The sequence below is a fragment of the Urocitellus parryii genome, unplaced genomic scaffold (assembly GCF_045843805.1).
Source record: "Urocitellus parryii isolate mUroPar1 unplaced genomic scaffold, mUroPar1.hap1 Scaffold_146, whole genome shotgun sequence".
NCBI classification, from domain to species: domain Eukaryota; kingdom Metazoa; phylum Chordata; class Mammalia; order Rodentia; family Sciuridae; genus Urocitellus; species Urocitellus parryii.
This window is the reverse complement of record NW_027552040.1, coordinates 132,958-159,487: the sequence shown is the minus strand read 5'-3', so window position 1 is coordinate 159,487 and position 26,530 is coordinate 132,958. Positions and strand designations below refer to the sequence as shown.

General features: G+C 42.4%; 1 protein-coding gene across 1 annotated transcript in view; it reads right to left on the bottom strand.

Moving 5' to 3' along the window:
• Window positions 1-4,494: 4,494 nt before the first annotated feature.
• Window positions 4,495-26,530, bottom strand: part of LOC144251689 (spermatogenesis-associated protein 31A6-like) — a 47,960-nt gene continuing 25,924 nt past the window's right edge. The window contains exons 5-8 of the mRNA XM_077794464.1: window positions 16,644-16,704; window positions 14,708-14,904; window positions 14,537-14,588; window positions 4,495-4,699 (exon numbers count right to left, since the gene is read on the bottom strand). Coding sequence (XP_077650590.1) covers window positions 4,495-4,699; window positions 14,537-14,588; window positions 14,708-14,904; window positions 16,644-16,704 — 515 coding nt within the window. The remainder of the gene's footprint in view (window positions 4,700-14,536; window positions 14,589-14,707; window positions 14,905-16,643; window positions 16,705-26,530) is intronic.

Genomic DNA, 26,530 nt, shown 5'->3' with positions numbered 1-26,530 from the left:
AACAGATGCCTGTCTTGACCCCCACCCTCGGGATGGAGTGGAGCTCCCTCTCTGCTCCTTTTCTCTTGCTCTTACCTGTAGGGTTGGCCTGCGGAGGGTGTTCTGGGGAAGTGCTAGTGTGCAAAGGGAACTTGAGTATTCCCACTGGTTCTGATCTGCTGCCCATTTACTTATACGTGGACTGTATTTGTTTACAGACGGTAGGTGGATGTATGATTTAAATCTTGGTTTAATAAACATTTAACCCCTCCAAAAAAAAAAAAAAGATCTTTCAATTTCTTTCTTTAGTGTTCTGTAGTTTTCATTGTAGAGGTCTTTCACCTCTTTTGTTAAGTTGATTCCCCAGTATTTTATTTTATTTTTTGAAGCTATTATGAATGCAGTAGTTTTCATAGGATTCATCACTGATTATCTATTTCTTGGTATGTATAAAAAATGCTGAAAAATTGGGCTGGGGTTGTGGCTCAGTGGTAAAGTGCTTGCCTAGCACGCTTGAGGCACTGGGTTTGGTCCCTAGCACCACATAAAAATAAAATAAAATAAAGGTATTGTGTGCATCTATAACTAAAAAATATGTTTAAAATGCTGAAATGTTTATGAGACTTACAGTAGGTAAATTTTTAAAAAAGTTTTTTAATACCTTAATTTTTATATATTTATTCTTATGTGGTACTGAGATTAAACCCAGGGCCTTGCACATGCTAGGTGAGTGCTCTACTGCTGAGCCGCAACCCCAGCCCAACAGTAGGTAAATCTTATTAAAATAAAATACAGAGGATCATAAAATCTGTAATGTGAATATCTTTGTAATAGATTGAACCCCATGGATTACTTCTTCTGGATAAAATTTTGGATTTCTGCCATGGAAATTGGACACACAGATCATTGAGGTGACATGTGACAGATACATGTGCAGTGATGGATGAGAATGTTTCTTTAAAGCAAACTGTTCATTGCTAGGCCTCTAGGGAGCTCGGTGCTGTTAGAATCCCCAGGAGGGAATGAGGCTGACTTGGAGATCAGGGAGGGGCAACTGCTCTGATATGGTTAAAGTGGATTGGCTGTTGGCTCCCTGAGATTTTTGGAATGAAGAGAGTAAAACCTTTGTCTGTTTCTGTTTCTTCTGCAAGGGCCATTCCATGTGCTGATTTTCAGTTGAGATGAGAGGCCATACTTCTTCCTGGGATATAGGGAAAATTGTTTTCTGGGTCCTCTTCTGGCGTGGAGAAGAAGGTGGTAGGTTTGGGAGTGAGGATGTGAGATGTGTGTGGTTCTGGACCTGAGCCACAGAAGAAGGTAGTGTTTGTGTTAAAAATTGCAATTGGACCACATAGTTGAACAAGGGCTGGTTCTGGGAAAGTTATGAGATTCTTCAGCCTGAGATTGAACTGGGGAACAGTCAGAGATTTTGTTAATATAACAGCTTTAGATTGTGCAGAGAAGGACCTCTTAGAGACCCAGGCAGTAGCCACTGAGGACTCACTTTGCAGAGAGGGAAGGCTCCAGAACAACTGCCTGTATGCTCTAAAGGGTCCCCCAAGGCCTTGTGGTAAGAGAAATACTGTAGGTATTCTGGTTTCCCTTTTGTGCTCCAGAACGGGTGTGCACTGGTATGTCTCTTGCCTCCCAGTGACTTCAACATTTTCCCCAGAGAATCCAGGTAGTGTTCTGGGGTCATTGGTTTGAAAGAGGACTCATTCTTAGCATTTTCATCCACATTTTTAATTCTGCTCTTTGGGTGATTAGCATCTCTAGCAGTTTCTGGATATGAGGTTTGATGAAAGAGAGGCCCCCAGCCTCTACTTGCTAGTATGTGAGGTCTCCCCAGAATTTGAGGTTTGGGCTATTTTATAAAATAAATGATAGACTATTTTGAAGTATAGTCCCCTCATTATGCTCTATAGTAAAAAAAACACATTACTTTATCTATTTGGGTACCCATTAACTGATAAATATTTTTTTTTGATACTAGAAATTGAATCCAGGGATCTTAACCATTGAGCCAAATCTGCAGCTCTTTTCATTTATTTTTCAGACAGATTCTCACTAAGATGCTCAGGACCTCACAAGTTGCTGAGACTGTCTTTGAACTTGTAACTCTAGTGTCTCAGCCTCCCAAGCTGCTGGCATTAAAGGTGAGTGCCACTATACCTAGTGACAATTATCTTTTTTAAAAAATAATCTTAGTCAGAAGAAAAAGTGCCAAGAGTTTAATATTTCAAACCAATTTGTACAATTATGTCAACTTAATTTTAACGCACTTCTTGATATTTTGCAAGGTGTGGGGTTCACTTTGGAACCTAGGGACATGCAGTTTGCTAAATCAGGACCAGATTTTAAGATGTGAAATTGGCATGCAATTTTAAAGGACTCGTGTGAGAGCTACCACTTACTTTTAGCATTTCTTTTTAGGAAAATATTATAGTTTGCAGCTGGAATGTCCCTCAAAGACTCATGTGTTAGTTACTTTGTCCCCTGTTGATGGCACTGTTGGGAGGTGGTGGAGACTTTAGGAGGTTGGGACCTCCTTGGAATTGGGTCAATTGGGGGTGTGCCTTTGAAGTTTTATTTTGTCCGTGGTGCTTCTCTGTCACCCCTTTCTCCTGGCCATGAGGTGAACAACTTTATTCTGCCATACCCTCTGACCATGATGTTTTGCCTCACCAGAGGCCCAGAACCAATGGAGCCATGTGACTATAGATGAAAACCTCTGAAGTCATTAGCCCAAATCTTTTCTCCTCTAAGTTTTTCTCAAGTATTTTATCACATCAACAGAAAGCTGAATAATGCAGAAAAAATGTGTTTGACATTTTGGATTATTGGGTGAGCTATGAGTTTAGAAATGTGAATTTCTATATATATTATAAAGTTGATTTAAGTATTCACTGTGTAATATTATATACCATATCTAGCCTAGGAAATAAGATGGAGACTATGACAATTTTAATTCTTGAAATACTTCTAAATGAAATTATTTTAAAAGAAAGACATTCTTTCCCTAAATTTTCAGTGTCAGTTTTTTTCTACAATACTCACAATGATTCTGATAAAAACAAATGGAAGTGCTCATTTAAATATTAAAGTTGATGTTGCCAGATAAAGATATAGGAATCGAAGCTTATATGAAAATGGGACAGCATAAAAGAGACCAAAACCAAACAAGCAAAGTAGGTTGACACACAGTTCACATATCCAGATTTATTCTGGATATTTTACATTTTTTCAGACCCCCAAACATTGCTAAGCAGAGGGTTTTTATAAACACAGCAACAGCATTATCCCAAAGTAGTGTGCTATAATTGTACACTATGGAGGTAGAATTATAGATTGGATATATTAGAGTTGGGATCTGGAATGTCCTACAAAGGTCCATGAAGTAAAGGCTTGGTTCCCAAGGTGGTGCTTTTGGGGTCTGATGTATTCTGTAGGAGATTGGGGCCTAGTGGGAAGTCTTTAGGTTACCAGGGGTGTCCTCTTAGAGAGGATTTTAAGACCCCATTCTCTGCCTCTCTTTTTCTTCCTGGCTTTGAGGCTAGTTTTTTTGCTTGGACAACCGTCTTTCCATGATCAGTTGCGTGCCATCAGACACCTAAAAACAATAGGTGTGATCAAGCATGGATTCCAAAACTGTGAGCCAGAATATACCTTTTCTCTTTATTAGACTGATGCAGTCCCATTTGTTGATTCTTGTATTATTTCCTGAGAGAAGGCTGGAGTTCTATTCAGGAAGTCCTTGCCTGTTCCACTGTCTGAAAGTGTTTCCCCTGGGTTTTCTTCTAGTCTTTTCTAAGTTTCAGGTATTTATTAAGGTTTTTGATTCATTTTGAGCTGACAGAAGTGAGAGATAGGGATCTAGTTCCAATCTTCTACATATGGGTATTTAGTTTTCCCAGCATTGTTTGTTAAAGGGGCTGTCTTTTCTCCAGCACTTGGTTTTGTCAACTTTGTCAAAAATAAAGTGGCTGTGGTTGTGTGGGTTTCTTTCTGTGCCATCTATTCCATTCCATTGTTCTACATGACTGCTTTTATGCTAGGACCATGCTGGTTTTTGTTACTATGGCTCTGCAGGATATTTTGAAGTTGAGTATTGTGAAGTTTCCAGCTTTGCTATGTTTATTCAGGATTATTTTTGCTATTCAGGGTCTTTTGTTCTTCCATTTGAGGATTTTTGTTTCATAGTTCTGTAAAGAATGTTGTTAGTTTGATGGTGCTTTCATTGACTCTCTGTAATGAATGATTAATAACAATGATATTTTAGAAAATTCAATTTGTAAAACAATGAAGAGAGTCATGCTAATCAGGCCCTCTGGCTGCTGGATATGTTCCTATGTTCCCTTTTGCCAGATGTGCCAGGCTCTGGCCACCGGGCTCTAGCCAGTTATTTGTTCCCTGTTCACCCTGCCTGGCCTCAGGCTTCCAGGCTCCACACCTCTTGGGGCTTGGGGCTGACACACTTATGCATCTTCTGGCAGGCCACCAGTGGATGTCCTGTGCTCACAGCCAGTAGACTCTGTGTCCTGGCATGGGGGCTGCTCCAGGAAGCTGGGGTGAGGTGGGCAGGGTATTTGCCAGCATAATCAGCTGGACTGGTGGCATGGTGAGGTCCAGTGGTTCTTGTTGATGTGGCTCTTCGTCAAGGCTCTGGTCATGGTGGGCATGTACCTGACAGCAGTAGGCACTGGCAAGGGCCTGATCCCCACTGCAATAGTGAGCAGAGTCCAAAGAGGAGCAGTGCCCAAAGTCCTATATGTGCACTGCTTTCTTCTATCCTGAGGCTGAACAGCTTGTGGGACCAGTGACAGGCAGCCTGGGTGATTGCCCTGAACTATGAGGCCAAAATGAGAAGGGGCCCCATGCAGCTGTCCTTCCAGAAAGATCAGTGGCCTCAGCTCTAAGAGCTGGCACAAGCATGGTTTAGTCAGCCCAGAATGTGGTGGCCTGTCACGTGTTGGCCTGTCACATGGTGAACAAGACCTTTCATATGGAAATCCATATGCAATAAAATGAAATTAAACCCCTATCTCTCACCATGCACAAAACTCAACTCAAAGTGGATAGAGGACCTAGGAATTAATCCAGGAGACTTTGCATGTAATAGAAGAAAAAGTAGGCCCTAATCTTCATCATGTGGTATTTGGCCCCAATTTTCTTAATAAGACTCCTATAGCACAAGAATTAAAACCAAGAATCAATAAATGGGATGGATTCAAACTAAAAAGTTTCTTCTCAGCAAAAGAAACAGAAAGCTTACATCTTTGGAAGCAAATTTTTACCCCTCACACATCAGATAGAGCACTAATTGTTAGATGGCCCTTGTTCTGAATCTGAGCCACTGGTGGGGCCAAGGATAAAGATAGGTTGGAGTCAAAGTCTGAGGTTGGACTACATGGTGGAGCAAGGGCTGAGACAAAAAATTGCCATGCAGGTTCCTTAGTTTGAACTTGTACTGAGATGGAATTAGAGAGTCTACTGAATAAAATGGAAAAATGCTTAGTGGGGATCCCTATAGTAGGCACCAGAGCTTTGCTGTTTAGAAGGTTCCCAGAAAAGCTGACAACATTTGTGCTGTAAGTGGTTTCCCAAAACTTGGGGTAAAAAAGCTGCTGAGAAAAAGAAAGCTGCTGTGTTTTTCCTTTTGTTTTCCACAAGGGTTGTGGGGTGGTGGTGTCCTGCTCATTGCCCAGTGACTTTACTGTGTTCCACAGAGAATAAAAGGAGTCATCTAACATCTTTTTGTTTTCAACATACAAATTTTCAGTTCTGTTCTTTTGCTCATCAGTATCTCCTGCAGTTTCTGGACAACAGAGTTAATGAAAGAGGTACCTTCAGTCTCTTTCTGAAAGTGTGCATGGTTTTCATAGAATGTGTCCTCTGGTGGGTGGGAAACATGATCTCTCTGGTATTCACTGTGTGAATAATTGGAGAACATGAAACTCTGGCAGCCATCTGCTACCAGGAGAGGGATGAGATGGGACAGGTGGACAGAACATGGCCTGAGATTGCTGGGACAGGAGATGGCAATGGAACAGAAGAAGGTGATGAGACAGGAGATGGTGATGGGACAGGAGAAGGCTATGGGTTAGGTTCCTGATGGCAATGGAACAGGAGAAGGCAATGGGAAAAGAAATGGCAATAGGAAAATGTTATAGTTCGGATGTGAGATATCCCCCAAAAGCTCATGTGTGAGACAGTGCAAGAACAATCAGAAGAGATGATTGAGTTGTGAGATTATCAACCCAGTCAGTGATTAACTGAGTGTTAACTGAAGTGGTAGGGTGTGGCAGGAGTGAGTGATTTATTGGGGTGTGGTTATATGGTATACTGGAAAGTGGACTCTCTGCTTTCTGATCACCATGTGAGCTGCTTTCCTCTGTCACACTCTTCTGCCATGATATTCTGCATCACCTCGAGCCCCAGGGAATGGAACCAGACTTCTATAGACTGAGACTTCAGAAACTGTGAACCCACAAATAAACTTTTTCTCCTTTACAGTTCTGATCAGTTCCTTTAGGCACAGCAGCAAAAAAGCTGACTAAAACAGATAACATCATGTTTCATAGAACATTTTAAAAGCTTCTAGTTAAGTCTTCATTTGGTTCAGATTTTTTTTCATTCAAGTTAGTTCTTGATTGATTATCTCAATCTAATTATTCTTGGCCTAATTGCATGTAAATTACTTTCCCCTTCATGGTGGAAATGACAGTGAGGAACTAAATAGGAATAGTTACAGTATTTGTTTCTGATACTAAATGAAACACTGTGCACACCTTTGCATGATTCTTATACATGTTAAACTGTGCTCATAGTTTGGGTTGCTAAAATCCAAAAGAATCATCTGCAAAATGAACTTCCCATCATGTGATAGTTGTGCTCGGTTCCAGTAGAGCAGGTTTGCTGACATTTTAAAGCACCTGTCCTGGTCATGAATCATAGCTAATCTCCATTGCTCATGACCTTTCTTTGAAATTATGTCTTTGCTGGGAAGGCCAGAACCTGCTGCAGCTAAAACTCTGAAGTTCTTTCCTTAAAATACTCCTTTACATGGAAGGAGATAGGAAATAAGCTCAATGGAACTCAAGTTACTGGTGGTAGTTACTTAACTTCAGCATATTCTGCTGACCTATTTGAGGCACCCTGATGCACACTCCAGGGAAAATCTTCTGGCACAGGCCTCTCCTCATGAGGCCTGAGGCTCTCAGTGGTGGCTCTAGGTCAACTGGACACTTGTGCCTCATGGTCACATGCTCAGGTCCTCACTGCCCCTGGCTCAGGACACAAAGACAGAGTCTGGGTGAGTAAATAATAGGAAAACAGTAGCTGGAACATACCAGCATTCTCTAGAGGGAAAAATGGTAGAATAATGGTCGTGTTATTGAGGGTACATCTCTGAAGATACTAGGTTTCTAGAACTGTAAAAATGGAATGGAAATAAAGTGAAATGACAATAAGGAATAGGATAGATTTTACTTGAAGATGCAGAAGTGTATCAAAAACTCCTGTAGAAACCAAAAACTCTCTAAGGTGAACTAGAATGAAACTAAGGAAACCATGCCCAACTGTTCCCACAGAAGGGGTCTGCCATACCCTCATGGTGTCCTTGTCTTGATGAGCAGGGGCTGACTTTTGACTTTAGGGCCCCTGAGGAGAGAACAGTATTGTTAGAACATACTGAACCCCCAGTAGATTATGAGCTATGACAGAGCTGGGCTCAGAGCCAGAGGACTCAGGGCACAGACGAATTCAGGTCATCACCATTCCTTTGTCCCCTGACTGGAGCAGGTCAGAGTAGGAGTGGCCTAGGGATGGGTAGTGGCCTAGGGCATGGCCTGTCTGGATGTGGCTCTTAGGATGCATCAAAGCCTTGTACCAGGGACTGATTCCACCAAATTTACTCTGACCTCTGAGCTTTGGCTCCCACCACCTACAGGTCCTCTGCACCTGGTCTCAGCCACCCTGAGTAGCCTGCACATGGATGACCAGGACCTCATGGGAGTAGCTGGGATCTTGGGCTTAGTGAACACAGAAAGTAAGAATGGTCACCACAGCCTCCAAGGGGCCAGAATATGGATACAGAGAATGGCTGATAGGCAGTGGGTCTCAGTCATTAAAGCTGGGCTCTGCCAGGACACTAGGATCAGGCCCCGGTAATCTTGATGAAAAAGAGATGCACAGTTCTTTCAGCTCTCCAGGCCTCTCCACCAACACTCTGTAGCTCCTCACTGGAGTAATATAGGATGCCACAAGTTCAGCAGCCTCTGCACAGCAGCCCCTCAAATCTACTGCTGGAGACATCGGATTATCCTCCTGCCACCAGAGACCAGCACAAGCCCATTCTGAGAGGAGTTTTCTGGGCTCAGGGAAATCACCTCTTAGAGTGTCTCTAACTGCTTTCTAAGGACAAATCCAGGTCACCTCTGGCCCTAAGTTCCCACTTCCCATAGAATCCATTTATGCCCTCATGCATTATTTAGAGACATATTCCAAGTGCCTGATTCTGGCACACAGCTTTCCATGACCTTGTACTTAGGGGAAGGGGTGTGACCTGAGTAAATAAATAAATGCTGTGGATAGCAGTGGGCCAGGAAGGGACATGGACTAAGAAGAACAGACCCAGCTCTCCTGGGGAACATGGAAGACCTTTGAGATGGGCTCTCAAGGATAAGCCCATTCAGAAGGGAAGGATCCCTGTAGCACTGGGGAGTGGGCATTCCAAGCACAGGGAACTCAAGCAGGGTTTCTGGGAAGGAAGAGCATCCAGAATGGTTCTGGAAAAAACCCAGTATAGGTTGAGTGCCATGGGGGAGGGTCATGGTGAGAGTGAGGCCACAGAGGCTCCCAGGGACCATATCTTGCAGGACTTTGAGGTACTGGGTGAGAACCTGAGGTGGTTCTAACCAGGTGAGTTGCACAGGAGGATTTTGAAGAAGGAATGGATCACTTGACTTTCTCTGCTTGGATTTTGGTGGCTCTGTAAACAATAAAGGGAGGAAAGAAGGGGGAGGGCAGGGAAGGATGTGGGCTTATTGATGAGGAGGGTATTGCAGAGCGTCCATGTGGTCTGTCTCTCCAACTTGTGTTTCTGACATTATAATATGTTTCCAGATGTAGGAAACTGAGCCATTCCCTCTATCTCCCCAGATGACTGTGATGTGTTCCAGGCCTGCACCTGTGGAACAGGATTCTGAGGGATGAGGGCAGAAGGCAAAGTCTCATCACAGAGAGGGTCTGTCAGTTCCCTTGCTAAAGCCAGTGATTATGGTCCCTCATTGTAGTTGCAGCTGGATGGTTGAGGGATTTGGGGTAATTTTGTGTTTTCTGTGCTGCACTATATAATTCATAATAGCAGAATATTATTTCTCTTTTAATTCACAATTTAATCCACTTTAACTATAGTGCCTAGTGTGTAGCAATTCCTCAACTTGTGGTATATTTGTATGTGTGCTGGGGTGGGGCAGGGAGGAGGTGGAAGGGAGAGACTGCTCACTTCTCTTAGTGGAAACTTCTTTCCTTTTGTTTTCTACTTTCTCACTTTACATTTGTAACTCCATGAATTCCACTCCATCTTTTCTGCACACCTTGTGTTTATGTGGATGCCTAGGATAATGTGTGGTTGCTCAGCTTCTGGGAAGTAGATGTGAGTCCAGATGCTTCTTTGCTGGTTCATATCATTCCTATTGTCCATTTGCTATAGGTGTTTATCATGTTTCTAAATTAGTCAACAATCCAGAATTCAGTTCTTGACTCCAATGAGATAAAGTGACATTTATACATTTGAGAATAACTAATACTGGACAAATAAGATGATTTCTCTAACTGGATGTTGGCTGCATTTTATTCATGTTTAAAATTTGTGATTCTCTAAACTATGGGTCAAAGTTGAGACTAGTGAAAACCTGTACAGGAAGGAATTTTTCAAGTCTGCACTTGGAATCTGCAGTTCTTCTGTTCAGAGGCAATGACATTGCAAAGGAACAGAAGATCCTGAGGATTTTCCCAAGCAGAGAATGTCATTTGGGAGGCCATGTTGACAGTGTCTCAGGGGTCTGGTTGGTGTCCTCCTTGTGCTTCCAGTTGGCTAAGGGGTTTCACATGAAAGAAGAATGATGTGGGGTTTTCTGTAGAAAATTCCTGTGAAAGGTCTCTGTTCAGTCTCTATGGGATTTCTGAGTCCCAGTGGGAATTTAAATTGTGAATTAAAAGAGAAATAATTCTGTAAGGGTCTCTGTATGACAATCCTCCATGAGGTCAATGTGTATGTGTGAGATGTCTCTGTACTATCTCTTGGTTCTAGCTAAGGAAATCTATAGAACATCTCTGTGGAGATGTTTCCCCAAGGTCTAGAACTCTGGAAGGTCTCTGTGAGAGATCACTGCATGAGGACCATGTGGCAGTGAAAGTTTGTTGTGGGAGACTCTGTGTTAGGTCTCTGAGGTCTCTCTTGGTACAAATCTCTGCCAGAGGTTCCTCTGGGAAGTCTGTGTGAGGGGTTCTGTGAGATCTCTGTGTGAGGACCCTGAAGTTCATGCTATTATCTGAGGGAGGTCCTTGTGTTTCTGGGACTGCTATGTTGGAGGTTCTGTGGTGGTCTCTGTGGCCATCTTTAAGTTGGGCCTGTGAAGGTCTATGTGTATGTAGGATTCTGTGACATGTCTGTGTGGGGGTCTCTGGGATGTCTCCTGATTGTTGGAATTACTGCCCCTCATAGATGACAAAGCTGGCAGAAGCAGAGAGCAACAGGACTTCCTCTCTCAGGCTTCTGGCTGTCCATCAGTATCACTGTCTGTGGCATTATCCCCTCAGGATCCCTGGGATCCACATCCAGCTCCTCTGCACTGAGAACCTGTCTCTGTGCTTTGAGAGAGCCTAGCAGAGCAAGATTCAAGGACCCGACTCTGTTCTAGCTCATTCTGTGCCTAAGTCTTTTCTTGATTCTAGGCCCACTCTGGGGTCTTCTCTGATCACAAAAGGCACAGGACCTGGCTCAGGGTTGGCTTGTAGGACCTGTTCTCACACTGGGAGGGACTACCTGGCTTTACATGTGGGGTACTTTCAGGCATTAGAGCAGGACTATGCCTGTGCCATATGCCTTGGTGGCACTTTGTGGTATAGACCTCTCCACCAGGGAACAAAAATGGCAGAGGGCCTGGAGCAGTGCTGCTTCCCCAGATGGGCCACAGCATCAAACACTCAGTAGACATGGCTTTTTCTCTCCTCCTGTGGGGCCTGCCTGCTTTCCCATTTGGACAGGTCCTGGGAAGAAGCAGCTTATATTGGAAGACAAGTGCAGTCAGGGAAGTCTGCTGGTTGCCCCCTATACAGCTTACCCCTCCCTTTTGGACAAGTCACTGCCCTCACATGATAAGTTCTAACTGAACCACCTCTTCTTCTCTAGTCTGGGGACAGTAAGTTCTCGAAGCCCAGGGAATCTTGCTTTGTGACCCCAGGCTACTTCTTTGACCTTTTTAGGTCTCTGCCTTTTCACTGCAGAAGTGGTGCTAGGGCCATGTGTATGTGTAAAGTCACCAAACTGGAAATCACAGCTAGAGTTACCTAGTCCTAGCTACTCCAATTGCTAACTCATCCCTTCTATAATTAAAGAGGCAAAGCCATGAGGCCCTATTCAATATAATGTCAGAAAATGAATCTGCCCTATAAGAGGGCTTGCTTCCTCTCTAGGCTGTGTCATTGCTCAAGAGGCTTCTCTAGGTTTTTAGTCTGGGTGTGGCCAGGGTGAGTCCATAATTTCTCCTCCCTCAGGTTGGTGGCTGGTAATATCTTCCCATCCACCATACCATCTTGGTATCCCCATGTTACTCTGCCTCTTTCTTTGGCTCCATTTTAATTCTCCATATCCCATTTTCTGCCCACTCTGCCCCACTGTCAGATGGTTAGTGGATGCGTATTTGTGTCAGCTGTAAGGAATTTTGAGGGATGGTGAGCTGCAAGTGGCAGCCCTTAGTAGCCAACTCACAGTTCCCATCCAGACACTCACACACCAATCTACAATCTCCATTCTGGACACCGCTCTGGAAAGTGAGGAAGGCAGAAGCAGAAGCAGGTGACCATGGCATGCACCCTGAGCTAAAAGGAGCTGGCAAGGCTCATCTCCATGTTAGGCTCCATAAGGCAGGGATTCTCAGAGCAGGTGTCTTCTGATTCCCACCAAGGTATCCACCAGCCAGAACTCTCCAGCCACCTCTGAACTCAGGGTCTGGATACTACCCCTCTCTCCCCAACTTTCCTGAACATGGGAAGCTACTAAGTTCCAGATAACCCTGTACCCCAATCCCTACAGCCTCACAAAGTCCAGGATGGAGGAAAGGCTCTTTTATTTAGACTTTAGGGCGGGGTCCTTGTGGGATTGCCCCATATTGAGGAGTCCCAAAGGAATTGTATTATTTCTGTAACGATCAAGTCATGAATTCTTAAGACATAACAGGGGAATCTGACCTAAGGGTGGGTACTCAATGCCACTGTCACCTCCTTGCATTTCCAGTCTCTTCTACAAATCAGAATAATGAAGAAAAGACATGACCACCTTCCCTATGACCCAGCAAAACACTGATTTAAAAAAATGTTATTAAGCAATTGTCACCTCATTAGGAAGAAGCCTTTATCAAACAAATGTTGGGCTCACATGAGGACAGTTTTTCTCAGTATGGTTTTTATTATGGGAAAAACTTCTTCCCAGCAGGACAAGAGTGAAAAGCATGCTGATGTTGATGAGACAACAAACATTTCTTTAGAGCATAGTGCATTGGACTGTGGACATTGTGGCCCAACATACCTGCCACCCTGGTCCTCTGCTGGCAGGGGCTGGGAAGAGATGTAAACTCCTTGAGCAGCAAGGCCTTCTTGTTGTCCTTGTTTATGATCCACCTGTTCAGAGGATGGCTGTGTCCCTTGGACTGGCCTGGTGACCAGGAATGATAGCACCCATCACTCTCTTTTGTTCTGGGGAGGAGGAACCCCTAGAATAACGGGATTGTCTACTCATAGGGGCCTGGAGTACCTCTTTAATTATGTTTTTCTTTGAGGCAGAATGTTCATAATGAAACTTCATTATGATCCATCCAACGGTGGTCATGAGTGTCTGGGCTTCTGACACCCCATTGTCTGTAAGCAGTTGGCTTGTGAGTAACCCTTATATTTGCGTATTAGTTGATGGGGTCATGATTTGCATAAGGAGTTTGCCTGCCCTTTGGCTTTACTGTGGAAAATATTCTGTAGAAAGTTTCTTATTCTGTCCCCAAATTTTCTCTTTAAAAGAGCCTGGGAGGACTTGTCCCCCACAGTGTCTTCTTCCTTCATGACAGAGGGACAGAGGAACCCATTTCCTCTGCACAGGATTGCTTCCCTCCTGAAATCCTTTCTTCCTGTGCTTTTGATCTGGGCCACACACTGTCCTCCCTCTTGGCAGTTGCTCTAATAATATTTCTCCTACTCTTCTATGAATCCTGGAGTTCAGGGATCTTGCATTTTTGCTGTCTTCACTGGTCAAGAGTCCATACAGCCCCTGAGAAGTTGATGAAATGCTACTGGACATGCTTATGGAGCTGGACAATCTCTCCTGGGAAGCTAGGATGTCTGTAGCCAGAAGCACCTCAGGGGCACAGTTCTGATGAAACATGTCAGTGGCACAGTCTTGCAGGATGATGTGAGTAGCCTGTTCTTGAGGCTGGTTCTCTGGCTCAGTATGTGATTTCAGGCATGAGTATTCTTGGCTATGTAAATTAGAACTTCTAAGAAGGGGAGGGTCTTTTACTGGTCCTCTGAGATTCTAAATTTCCCAGATGAATATCAACATTTAGGAAATTTGACATCTTTCTGATTCTCATGTTGATTCTCCAGTCAGAAGACTCCTCCTCCTCCTCCTCTAGCTCTCTGATTTCTTCAGCTTTTAAAAATTTAAAAATACCTGAAGTGATAACATGCTGTGGCATGAGACTTGTGAGCTCAAACCTCCACTCCCCAGAGACTCATGTATCCATTTCTAGGCTTGGACTTGGTTCCAGCTATCTCTTGCAGATCCCAAGACAGTATCATTGTGCCAGATTCTGCCCACAAGAATGTAAGTGTGGGGCTGAGAGGGCAGGCTGCCCTTGTGTACAGTTGGAGATTCTGAAATCCCACAGTTGTCACCAGATGTAGTTCTGCTCAGGGACTCAAAAGAGGGTCCAGAAAGAGGACTTTTCTGGGTGGGAACTGGAGTTTTTGCTATATCCTTCAACCCTGGACCTCTCTGAATGGATTTTCCCAGGACCCTGGCATTATGGGTAATGGAGTCAACCTTGGAGTTACAGGTGGCTGTAGAGGGAAGGGAAGGCTGTGGAGATGATGAATCCACAGAGTTTCTCATCTTCAAGATATTTATGTGCTTAAGGACCTTGAGGGGTGGGCCCTACCTGTGCCTTACTCTTAGACTTTTAACACATGTCTTCGGCATCTGCACAGTGCCAACATCAAGGAGGGAGATATCCTTGGAGGTGTTCCTGAAGGCTCCCCCACCTTTTAAGTTTGGTCCATCCCAAGTTACCTTCTGAGTCTTTGAACTTTCAGGTGGGACACAGACATGGTGTGTGCCAAGCCTGGAATTACAAACACTCACAGGAATCATGCCCTCTTGGATTATCACTGACCTCTCTGAACCAGTCTCGTACAGCAGAGCTGTTCTTGTCTGGAATCACTGAGTCCCAGGAAGACTCACAATTGTCCTTTGCCTGACTTGTCCTTGGGATGTTGTCCCAGGATTCTGTCAGATTCAGAAATGGGTAGATATTGGGTGGTAGTCCATACTGATGTAGCATGAACCTCTTCTGAAGGTGTTGCTCTAGTTTCTCCTGAAGCTCAAGGCTGAGGAAATCCCCTGGGGGCATGTTGATGGGCTTGTGGTCACAGGAGGCCCTGTTCTCAGAAGTGAGATGGCTAAAGATGTTCAGAAACTTTTGGACCAAACAAGGTAAAGCCTCTCTACTTTCTATTTGTTTCCTCAAATGTTGACATTCAAGGTGTTGAAGAGAAGAAGGGAAAAGCAACTGGGTCTCCTTTTGGCTGTGGGCATGGAAATCCACAGGCAGCATTAAGAGGAAGATGACATGGTAGGCTTGGGAGAGATGATGTGAGATGTTTCTGATGGAGGATATGAGCCAATGATGGGGACTGCCACCAGGGTAAGGATGGAATCACAGGCTGGAGTTGGACAAGAGAGTGGAGCATCTGAGAGGAAGAGTGTAGCCTGCACCTGCCCTGGAATGTAATTAGGTACTTCACTGAATGCAGTCGAGGAAAATTCTGCTGAGGGCCCAGACATTCTGACAGTAGCCAGATTCACTGTGCAGAATAGGGAGGCCCCAAAAGAGCTGGCTGCATTTCTGCTGTAAACATCTCCCAGGAACTTGGTGTAAAAGAGCTGCTGAAAAACAAAGCTTCTCTGGCTTGCCTTTTGTGTTCCAGAAGTGTTGTGGGATGGTAATGTCCTTCTCCCTACCCAATGACTTAACTTTGCTTCCCTGGGAATACAGGGAGTAGATTGTTTCATTTTTTGTCTTCACATTACAAATTTTCCTTTCTGCTCTCTTGCTGATCAGTATCTCCAATAGTTTCTGGACATCAGGGTTAATGAAAGAGTCCCTTCAACCTCTACTTGTGAGAGTGGGTGGTTCCCCAGTATGAATCCTCTGGTGAGTGAAAGCATGATCTCTCTTGGATTTACTGTGTGGGAGTGGGAGAGGCCCCAGACTCTGGCAGCCATCTGCCACCAGGAGAGAGATGTGGGAACAGGTGGGGAGAATATGGCCTGAGATTGCTGGGACAGGAGATGACAATGGGACAGGAGTTGAAAATGGGCCAGGAGAAGGCAGTGTGCCAGGAGATGACAATGAGCCAGGAGATGGCCTTGGCACAGGAGAAGGCACTCAATAGTGGGTGGAGAAGAGCTGTGTGGGTTCATGCCTAGTGAGAGTGTCATTGAGTCATACTGACGAGGAGTCAGGCTGAGGCCTGCAGAGATGGAAGGTGGTCTCTGGGATCAGGAGCATGAGATGGGAGAAAGAAAAGTTCATAAGGCTGAGATGAATGTCATTCTAGAGGAATCACAGACTCTGGTGACTGAGAGGCACTCAGGATTTAGTGTGACTCAACAGTCACACTGAACTGAGGAAGTCATTAGGTTTGGTAACAAATTAAAGGCCAGGAGCAATGGTGCTCGCTCAAAGAAGTCAAGGAAGCCAAAGGGAAGAAGGCAGTGGCCAAAGCACCCTCCATAGGCAGTGTATGTGATTGGTGGACTCTAGCTGACTCTGGTTTACACATCTCATCTGGGTCATCTCCTTTTAAGAGCTGGTGAAAGCTGCTGTCATCATGGCAATTCCCTTGGTGGCTCCAGAAACAGGAGGCTCAGGCTGCAGCCAGGATCAGATGGGGCCATGAGGTAGGGCTAGTGGGGAGGGGGTGGGCACCTGTGGCCCATGGCTCCTCGCTACCTACACCCTGAATTTCTAAAGCCCTTGCTCTCCAAAAACCCAGAGCTTTAGTCAGATCCTACTCCAACTGAGGGCTTCTGCACTCCCCCATGAGAGCTTTGTGTTGTCAGATCTTATCATAGGCAGTGGGAAGGACACAGGAAGAAATAGAAAGTTACTCACATTTTTAGAAGTGAAAGCAGATCTTCATTCTCTTCCACTTTCTTCCAGCAATCACTATAACCTGAAAATGGAGACTGGGTTATTTTGGACAAGGGAAGGGTGAGTGGTATGTCCATGTGGGGCAGACTGGGAGAGTAGATTCTGGAGGGCCAGCACCAGTGTTTGAGCCATATGACAGATGACAGGTATAGCAAGGCACATGCAGGGGTGGCACTTTGTCATTCATTTATACCTCCACTAGCCTCCATTGTACTCCCTATGGGGAGAAATATTGGGCCATATCAAAGAGGAATCCGTCTTAGGGGCATGAGAACTTGTTCACACTTTTGACTAGAAGTCCTACTTCCATATCCAGATGAAGTATGTGTGTTGAAGGGTAGACAAATGGCAGTCAGTGTAGATAATATATCTGTCTCATCAGGAAGATGGGGCTGGTTCAAAAGGAAAGGAAATCAAATGGTCTTTCTCCCTTCTCCTCTCATGTGCCCTCCCACTACTTCTACAGCTTGTTGCTAAGGTAGCCTGCCCTAGAATTGTTCCTCCCTGCAGGGAGTTGTAGGAGTTAATTAATGCCTCCTGGGCTGATACCTTCCTGCCTGGATCACTTGCGTCCACCTTTGGGTCATGTATGCAAAATGGGAGAGGAGAGGCAAGAAAAAGGGAGAAGGAGGACATGAGAAAGAGGAATTCTAAAATACTAAAGGGTCTAGACATCCCCACTTATTTGGATACATGTGTCAGGGACCCCTTTTCTGCAGAGAAATCTAAATAAAACTTGCTTTCTATGCTTGCCTCAGAATTTCTTGGGTGTTCAGACTTCACCCCTAGGGGAACAGAACTTGGCCCTGATTGATTCTCATCATTGGCAGGATCACAGACAACATGCTCCAATAGTGCCCACACCAACCTACAGGACATCACCCACCCCAGCCCACCACAGCTTCATTCTGGGCACCTGAGAAGTATCTCTAGTATGGTTTCTTTCCCAGGATCCTCCCTCTCAGGTTTCTGCAAGTTACATCTGGGACATGGCTCTGGTCTCTTGGGGACAGAGGACAGCAACTCACCTCTGGAATGGAAGGGCAGAGCCTTACCTTTCAGAATGCTACTCTTCTTCCTCTGTCCCTTTTTCACCTTCAGATGCTGACCAACAAGAAAAAGGGGGGTGTCTAGAGCCTAGTTTCTCTGCTTTCTTAGGCCAGCTACAAACGTTCTATGTTTCTGAATAGCATCACTTTCTATAGCTAGTGGAGAATCTTTTATTCGGAGAACATTTTTAAAGTGGCAAAACTTCATTTTTTCCCTTTGGAAAGCACAAAACGGGATTTTCTGTATAAACTAAACCATGGATGTTCTTAGTTACTGGTCCTTGGCTCAGGAACAGACTCATTTCCACAAGCTCTTCTCAGCTGTCAGGCAGGGTTGTGCTTCCTGAGGCCAGAGGTTTCTCCAGCAGGTGATGGAGGCCCTCAAGGCTCAGCCCTGACCAGAGCCCAACACAGGAAATGCTTGTTCTAGAGACACCCTCCAGGAGAAGGACTGATAGAGTAGTGCTTATGGCCTGTCCTTCACCAGAGGTTCCCAGATCTCTCAGGAGTCCAGACCTCAGCCACTGAGTCACAGTGTGTGCTTCACTCTAGGATCTGCAGCTCACCACATGGATGGTCTGAGATCTTCAGATAGAAGTCCTAGTGCACACTCTCTCTCTGCCATGCCCCACCTATCTCAGAGTGATTCTCTGTTCTGTCCTGAGATTTTTTTTTATGGTCTCTACTTATTTTGGAAAAATGAAAAGAAGAGAAGACAAAAGAGAATCTGTTATTTGTTTGGTCTGGCCTGAGGGTTTCTTACCTTCCTGAAATTTACCTTCCTCCTTGGTGGTGAGAAGGATGGATTAGCCTGGAGGCAGGGCAATAAGAGGAGAAAGAGCCCCAGTCCACACACAAAGGCAAGGATCATAACCATTGCCTAGGAGGTGAAGCTGGGGTTCAGCCATGAGGCACTAACACTATTCAGAGGAAAGAGTATTCTCCATCATCTGAATTGCACTGTTCTGTTTGGATAAATGAATCTCAAGAGTTCACTTCAGCAATGAGGAGTAATACCCAGGCCTGTGTCACACAGGGCTGTGCCCTCTCATCACAAAGGGATACTGAGAGCGGGGGAGGTGCAAGAATAAGAGGCAGCACCATGCCCCTGCCCTACTCTCCAGCCCAGCATGTCCTCCACCCTCCTGGGCCTTTTAGATCCTTTCTTCCAACTCCACCTGCTCATCCTGCCAGAGGAGACCTTCATCAATTTCCTGTTGTTTCCGCCTGGTACCCGGACATGACCTGTTTCCTTGTAGATCTGTTTAGCTCCATTGATATCACACCTTTGGAAAATTGGGTCATTTCTCTGTTATTTCACAGGGATTGTTACTCTCAGATTCTCTCCTGTCTGAAGTTACATCTTTCTCACATAATATTTTCTTGTATTGCACCAACTCAGACATAGAACTGAAATCTCTTCTTTACGTATATATTTTTGTGAATTTTGAATAAAATTTTTTCATAATTTTTTCTAGTTATTATCTTCAGTTAGAGGGTCTTGAACATCAACAACAAATAACTAAATTAAATATACCATTATTAAGAATTCAGAACAGGTACAGAAAATGAAAAAAAAACTTTAAAGAAATTTTTGGATGTTTCTAGTATATTTGCTTCTAAAATCAATGAATGTTCAATGGCAAAAGATATTTTGGGGAATTTCTGTACAAACACAAACATGGACAAACACACACAAACAGATGCAAACCCAAGTATTCATATGTGATATTAATACCAAATATCCTTCTGTGATTTGCGTAGAAATTGATTTTTTTTTTTTTACTTTACAAAGAGGAAATATTGAATCCAGAGGTCTGTGTTTTACAACAAATTTGGTAAGTTTCTAGCCCTTATTTTACAAGGAGTTTTTCTTCTTCCTTCTCTCCTTTCTCTCTCAGTGTCTCCTTTCACATGTGCCGGTAGCTGTGCTGAAGGGGATGTCCAGGTCATGCAGCATTACTTGCTGAAAGGATCTCTGCTCCGTGCTGCTGTGTCCCCTCTGGTCCTTTACTGTTCACAGGTTGGCTATACTGATGTGGGTCTGTTTCTGGGTAATATTTGCTAATACTTCATTGCATTTTTTCTTATACTCTCTTTCATGGCAGATTTTAGCCTGTAAATTTCTTATAATCTTTGTCTGATTTTGTTATTACATTAGTGCTGGTCTGATACAATGGGTTAAAAAGTACCTCCTTTGCATTATCTTCTGGAAGAGATTTTAGAGAATGGACATAATTTCTTTCTTAAATGTTTGTTAGATACCAGGAACATATCTTGAACTGGTGGGATGGCCTTATTGGTTCTGTATCTTTGATAAGTTACAGTTTTATTCAGATTGATCTTTTTGTGTGTGTTAAATCTAGCATATTTGTCTTGCAAGAAATTAGTACATTTCATGTAGTTTCTTGAATTTAAGAACATTGAATTGTTTGTGGTATTCTTTTACTATCTTTCTAATGTCTATAGAATTTGTATTGATGCCACCCTTTTAACTTCTGATCTTTCTCATTTTATCATCTTTTTTCTTTAATATATTTTCTAGAGGCTCATTGTTTATACTGATTATTGACAAATAATCACATATTTATAGGGCATAATGGGCCTAATGTAATGTAATGATATATTATGTCAGGTCAGTTACTATCTCCTACCCATTGCTTCTCATACTTATTTCTTTATTGTGAGAAAATTTAAACTCTACATTTTAGCAATTTTGAAATACACAATGTGAACTGTAGTACCTATGTTAATCAGCTTTTTGTCTCTGTGAATTAAATACCTGACAAGAATAACTTACAGGAAGAAAAGTTTATTTTGGATTTTGCCATCTCCATCACTGGGTCCAGGGTGAGATAGAACATAAAGACATGGCAGAGGAAAGCTGCTCAGCTATTGGCAGGCAAAAAGCATAGAAAGCCAGGTGTGATGGTGCATGCCTGAAATCCCGGCATCTCCAGAGGCTGAGGCAGGGGGGATTGCAAGTTCAAATCCAGCCTCAGGAACTTAGGGACCTAAGCAACTTAGTGAGACCTGTGTCAAAATAAAACACAAAAGGGCTGCACATGTAGCTTGGTGGTTAAGTGTTCTGGATTTATTCTCTAGTATAAATAAATAAATAAATGAAAATAAAAGGAGAGAGAGAGAGAGAGGAAGGGGAGAGAGGAGGGGAGGGACACCTGGGCCTGACACAGTTTCTTAATGTTACATAATGCCCTCAAAAGGCACACCTCCTGTGACCTAGTTTCTTCAGCCACTCCCACCTGTCTGCAGTTAGCTCTCAGTGGTCCATTCAAATTAATTCATCTAAAGGAGCAGTCTACCTAAAAGATTGCAGATCTCATAATCCAACCTTTTCACCTCTGAATATGTTTACATTACCGAACACATGTGCTTTTGTGGGGGACATTCCCAGATCTAAACTATGATAATGACCATTTTTTTCTGGGCTTTAAAAAAATGACTTCCTCACCCTTTGATTTTCTGCAATTTGAGTATGTGTTTTTTTTGTGGTGTTTAGTTTTGTTTTGCATTTTCCATGCTTCTTGAGGGAAGAGGTTATTAGCCCAATGATTAGATCTCAATCTTTTAGTGATTCTGGGCTCTTGAAAGGAGCTGCATCAGTTTCCTCATTTTCCTCGCTCTCGGGGACAAGATGTCTGCAGGCAGTTGTAGTTGAATGTTTTCCTCTCTCATATGGAAGAGCAGTGGGAGCTGGTGTTGAGTGTGTTCCTTCTTCCAGGTAGAGGGCTGGAGCAGGCTTGAGTGTGGTATTCTCTTATCTTGGGTCATTTAGGGTCTGATGAAATTTCAGTAGGCTATTCTTTTGTAAAATAATTTTTCCTAAGGTTGAAACTTCTCAAGAAGAACAGAATGATTTGGTTGCCCTGTGAGAATCTGGCTGAGATCCTGGAGGTAAAACTCACCAAAGTATGAAGAGCCCTGAGTGACTGAATCAGCCTTATCCACACTGAGCTCAATATTGTTCAGGTATTCCTAGTCTAGTACTGCTTTCCAAAGAAGCTACTGCTCATGGGTTCCACATCAAGAACTTATGAATCTCTGTATGTGTCTTTCTGTTTAACCAGTTTTAGATAAGAGTTGGTCCTCGGATTCAGTTTCTTTGAAAAATCTGACTTGTTGATTTTTCAGTTTGTTTACTTTTTTATGTTCTGAGGGTAGAGTTGGTACTGGGGCACTCAACCACTGAGCCACATCCCCAGCCTTATTTTTGTGTTTTATTTAGAGTCAGGGTCTGATTCTAAATAAAACACAAAAATAAGGCTGGGGATGTGCTTAGCCCCTCACCATTGCTGAGGCTGGCTTTGACCTCATGATCCTCCTGTATCAGCCTCCTGAGCAGCTGGGATTACAGGTATTCAGCACTAAGCCTGGGAAGATGGTGATTTCTAAGTTCCTCACATGATGAACTGGAAAGACAACCCCCCTAGTGTTATTTGTGCATTGTTTATTCCATTTTCCAATATGATCTTGATACTCTTAGGTGTATCTGGCACATATGAGGGGATTGCATTAGACTGCTACACTGATGATCCCCAGTGAACCACATCTCCCAGTAAATACTCACACTTTTGTGTGATTCCTTGTCCCAATAACTTCAAGCTTGGCCATATTATTTGCTTTGACAAATAGGCCTTTATTGAATTAATGTAAGAGAGGCTAGAAAAGAGCTTACATGTTGGGCTTGTCTCTTAAGACTGCTATTGTCTGTGGAAGCTCATTCTGACACAATGGAGAATAAATGGTTCTTAGGTCTCTACTGTTTATGCACCCTTCCAAGACCCAGATATGTGGGTGAAGCTATTTTAGACTGTAGGTTCAGCCAATTCATCAATTGATTATAGATTCATGAATGGTTCAGGCAAAATTAGCTCAAGAAACTACAACCAAACCAGAGAGCCACAAGTCCTAAAATGATGGTGCTTGAAGTAACTGTGTTTGTTATGAAACAATAGTTATTGATGCCTTCAACATTGACAATTTGAATAGAATTTAAAATGAAGTCATTTTTAATATTAATATCATTAATGTCATATTAATATTAATGTCATTTTAATATTAATGTAAATCCTTATGATAAGATAAAATAGGTTGCTTTGTTTGCATTGTCTTATTTCTAAATATTAGACTCAATGTGAATTAGGTAGATTGTTTTTATTATAAATGAACACTTCTGCTTCAGTGAGTAGACATCTTCCTGCTCTTTTTACCCTGTTCTGGAATTACTATGGATCTCCACATTAAGTAAGGGATGGATGCAGAGCTCTGCTGCCTCCTTTGGGGCAGCATGGGGAGCCCGCTACAGAAGGAGGAGAAGCCCCATCCCAACCATGTTGGGTATGCCCTAGGTCTGGCTGCTATCATAGACAAGAGCCATTTATATCAGTAGTGAGGAAATGGTGATAAGAAGGAATAAGAGCTTATTGTATATGGTATCCTAGGTGATGAATAACCATTTGCTCTTTATATAGGTATATATATGTGAATTTGCATTACTGTGTAATCTACTGATAACATTCCATTTTGAAAGTCAAAACAGATGCTTCTCAATGGCCCACAATGTTCATCTTCAGATGTCAGTGTCCTGTGATATTTCTTCCCCTGTGCACTAGAGTTAGTTGTCCTAGCTTTTGAGCTAGAGATAGTTGTATTCTGGGTGCTTTGTTTTTATCTCCTCTGTCTCTATTTTGCATTTTGGCTTTGTCTCTGTTTCTGCTTATGGGTCTTCCTGCTCCTCAGGTTTATTGTTTTCACTGATAAAGCTATGAAAATTCTGATTTCTCATTGGGAGTTCTCACTAGTGAGTTCTGGTGTATAATTCTTTCACCAATATATATTTTCTGTGGCTCCTGCTTTGGTAAGTGTGCGACTCATTTTATTCCAGCTTGGCTCCAGTTATTCCTTCTCCTTCTCCAAACCTGTCTACCAGCTATTGAATATTTTCAAATATTCAATATTTGAAACAGTGCAAATTCCATTGGAAATAGTATTTTAAGAGGCCTTCTAAAAATGTGGTGTATATACACAATGGAATATTACTCAGCCATAAAGAAGAATGAAATTATGACATTTGCCAGTAAAAGGAGACTATCATTCTAAATGAAATATGCCAATCCCCCCCCAAAAATCAAAAGTCCAAATGTTCTCTCTGATATGTGGATGCTAACACATAGTAAGGAGAGGGGATAGAAGAATAGAAATTCTTTGGATTATACAAAGGGGAATGAAGGGGCATGAGAGGGGATGGAAATAGGAAAGACAGTTGAATGAATCAGACATTACTTTCCTATGTTCATATATGAATACACAACCAGTATGACTCCACATCTCGTACAACCACAAGAATGGAAAGGTATGCTCTCTGTATGTCTGTCAAAAATCATTCTTCTCTCATGTATAACTAAAAAGAACAATATTATTTTAAAAAGCCTTCTGAGAACCCTGAAAAGCAGTCTCCCCTTGTTCTTTTTCCATAACCTCATGCAAATCCTTTGTCATTCAGGATCATCTGCCTGGTTGAGTTGTCTTGGCATATGTCTGAGTTTTCTCCTAAATGTTGAATTTTGAGGGATTATTAAAAAGTATGTTATAAATTTACGTATCAGTTTAAACAAATGTATATCGATGTTTGAGGATTGAACCATTTATGGTTGACCATTGAGCTACATCCTTTGACCATTTTAGTCCTTTTTGTTTTATGAGACAGTGTCCTGCTAAATTGCTGAGGGTCTTGCTACATTGCTGAGGCTGACCTGGAACTTGTGATCCTCTTGCCTCAGACTCCCTAGTCATTAGGATTACAATTGTGCACCACCATCATTGCACTTGGCTAAATTCATATATTGTAGTAATTGAGCTCAGCTCTGTATACCCCAGAGCCATTTCTCACATGTAGCAGCTGCCTTGTGTGCCTGAATGCAATCATCTTAAATACTATAAATTAATATTAAATATTTTTCTCTTGAGCTGTTTTAAAGCATATCATGTTTGGGGTTTTATCGGAAAATGTAACATAAAGTAAAACTTATCCTTTTAACCATTTGAAGGGCACAATGAAATGGTATTAAATACTTTCACAATGTTGTGCACCATGGCTATTTTCCATTTCCAGTGCTTTCCAATTTTTCAAACAGAATTCCCATGCAGTTAAACAAGAATGCCCCATCCCTCTCTTCTCCAACTGCTGGTAACCTCTACTTCACTGTCTGTCTCTATGGAATTGCCTGTTCAAAGGACCTGATATGTAAAATACTTTTTTTTTCCTGGTTTAACACTTATAATAATGTTTTCCCAATTCATCTACATTATTGCATTTTTCAAAGCTTTATTCCTTTTTAAGACTGAATGATACAACTTGGCATGAACATGCAACATGTTGCTTATTCATTGGTTTATGTAGGGAATTTTGGTTTTTTTTGGATTTTTTATTAATTGCTCAAGACAATACAATGATCTTGACATATCATACATTTGATTCAAATGGGTATGAATTCTTATTTTTCCACATGTACAGATTGCAGTCTTCTTTGATATAAGGGGGATGACTCAAAATAGAGTAGGAAGGAAGAGTATGAGAAGAAGATTACCACTAAACAGGGAAGAGAGGTGGGAGGGAATGGGAGGGAGAAGGGGAATTACATGGAAGATGGAAGGAATTTCTGGCTATTTGCACCACTTGGCTAATGTGAATAAAGGTGCCATAATCTTTGGTGTGCAGGTGTTGGTTTTAGTCTGTCCTTCCAATTCTCTTGGAACCTACAAGTGGATTTGCTTAATCATGTAATAATTCCACCTTAATATTTTGAGGAACTATTATACGGTTTTGTGTAGTTGTTGATTAATTTAAATTCCCACCAGAAAAAAAATTTCTTTTTCTTTTTATTTTATTTTTGTCCAAATTGAAGAATATTTAGCTGGCCAGCCACCAACTGCTCTCCACAGAACTGACTGTCTCTGCAAAGAGCAGCCCCAAGCCTGAGCATTTTAGGATATTTAAAGGTAGAAACCACATCTGGGTTGTCATAGCTGGAACCCACCAGAAAATTTTTATGGTTTTGTTTTCTCTATCTTCCCTCTCAACATTTATTTTCCATTTAGCTTAAAATAGCCATTAAAACAAATGCATGTAAAGTGATACCACCAATCGGTGATTTGCTTTTCCTTCATGACAGTGATGTTTTCATGTGATTATTGACTATTTGTACATCTTCTTTGGGAAAATGCCTATTGTTTGTCCATTTTCAAATTGTGTTGCTTCCTAGTTGTTGAGCTATAAGAACTCAGTAAGAATTTTTCATCAAATTTGGATTGCAAATATCTTCTTTCAATCTGTGGATTGCCTTTTTTATTTACTTAATTTTATTTTTAACTGATTTATTAAGTACAATTGACTTGCCATAAACTGCACATACTGAACATATTTAAGTTATTAAATCTATTTTTTGTTGTTTTTGCCTTTTTAAATCTCTTAACCACTTCAAACTACAGTTCTACCATGTTAAGTATATTCTAAGTGTTCTGAATGGATCTTCAAAACTTTTTCATCTTGCAAAATTAAAACCTATAATTATTAAATACACCCTCTTGGCTCTAAGCATGGTGTTCTGGACTTATCTAATGCTGTTTTCAACAACCCTTTGAAACTGGACTTGCAAGGCCAGTTCACACTCAATTATTGGGAAAGGCAGTGGACATTCCAGGTACAGCCTCTGGGATATCTGTACATCTGTCATGTCATGAAGCTTGGAACCTTGATCTATTCTCATTCTCTACTCATGT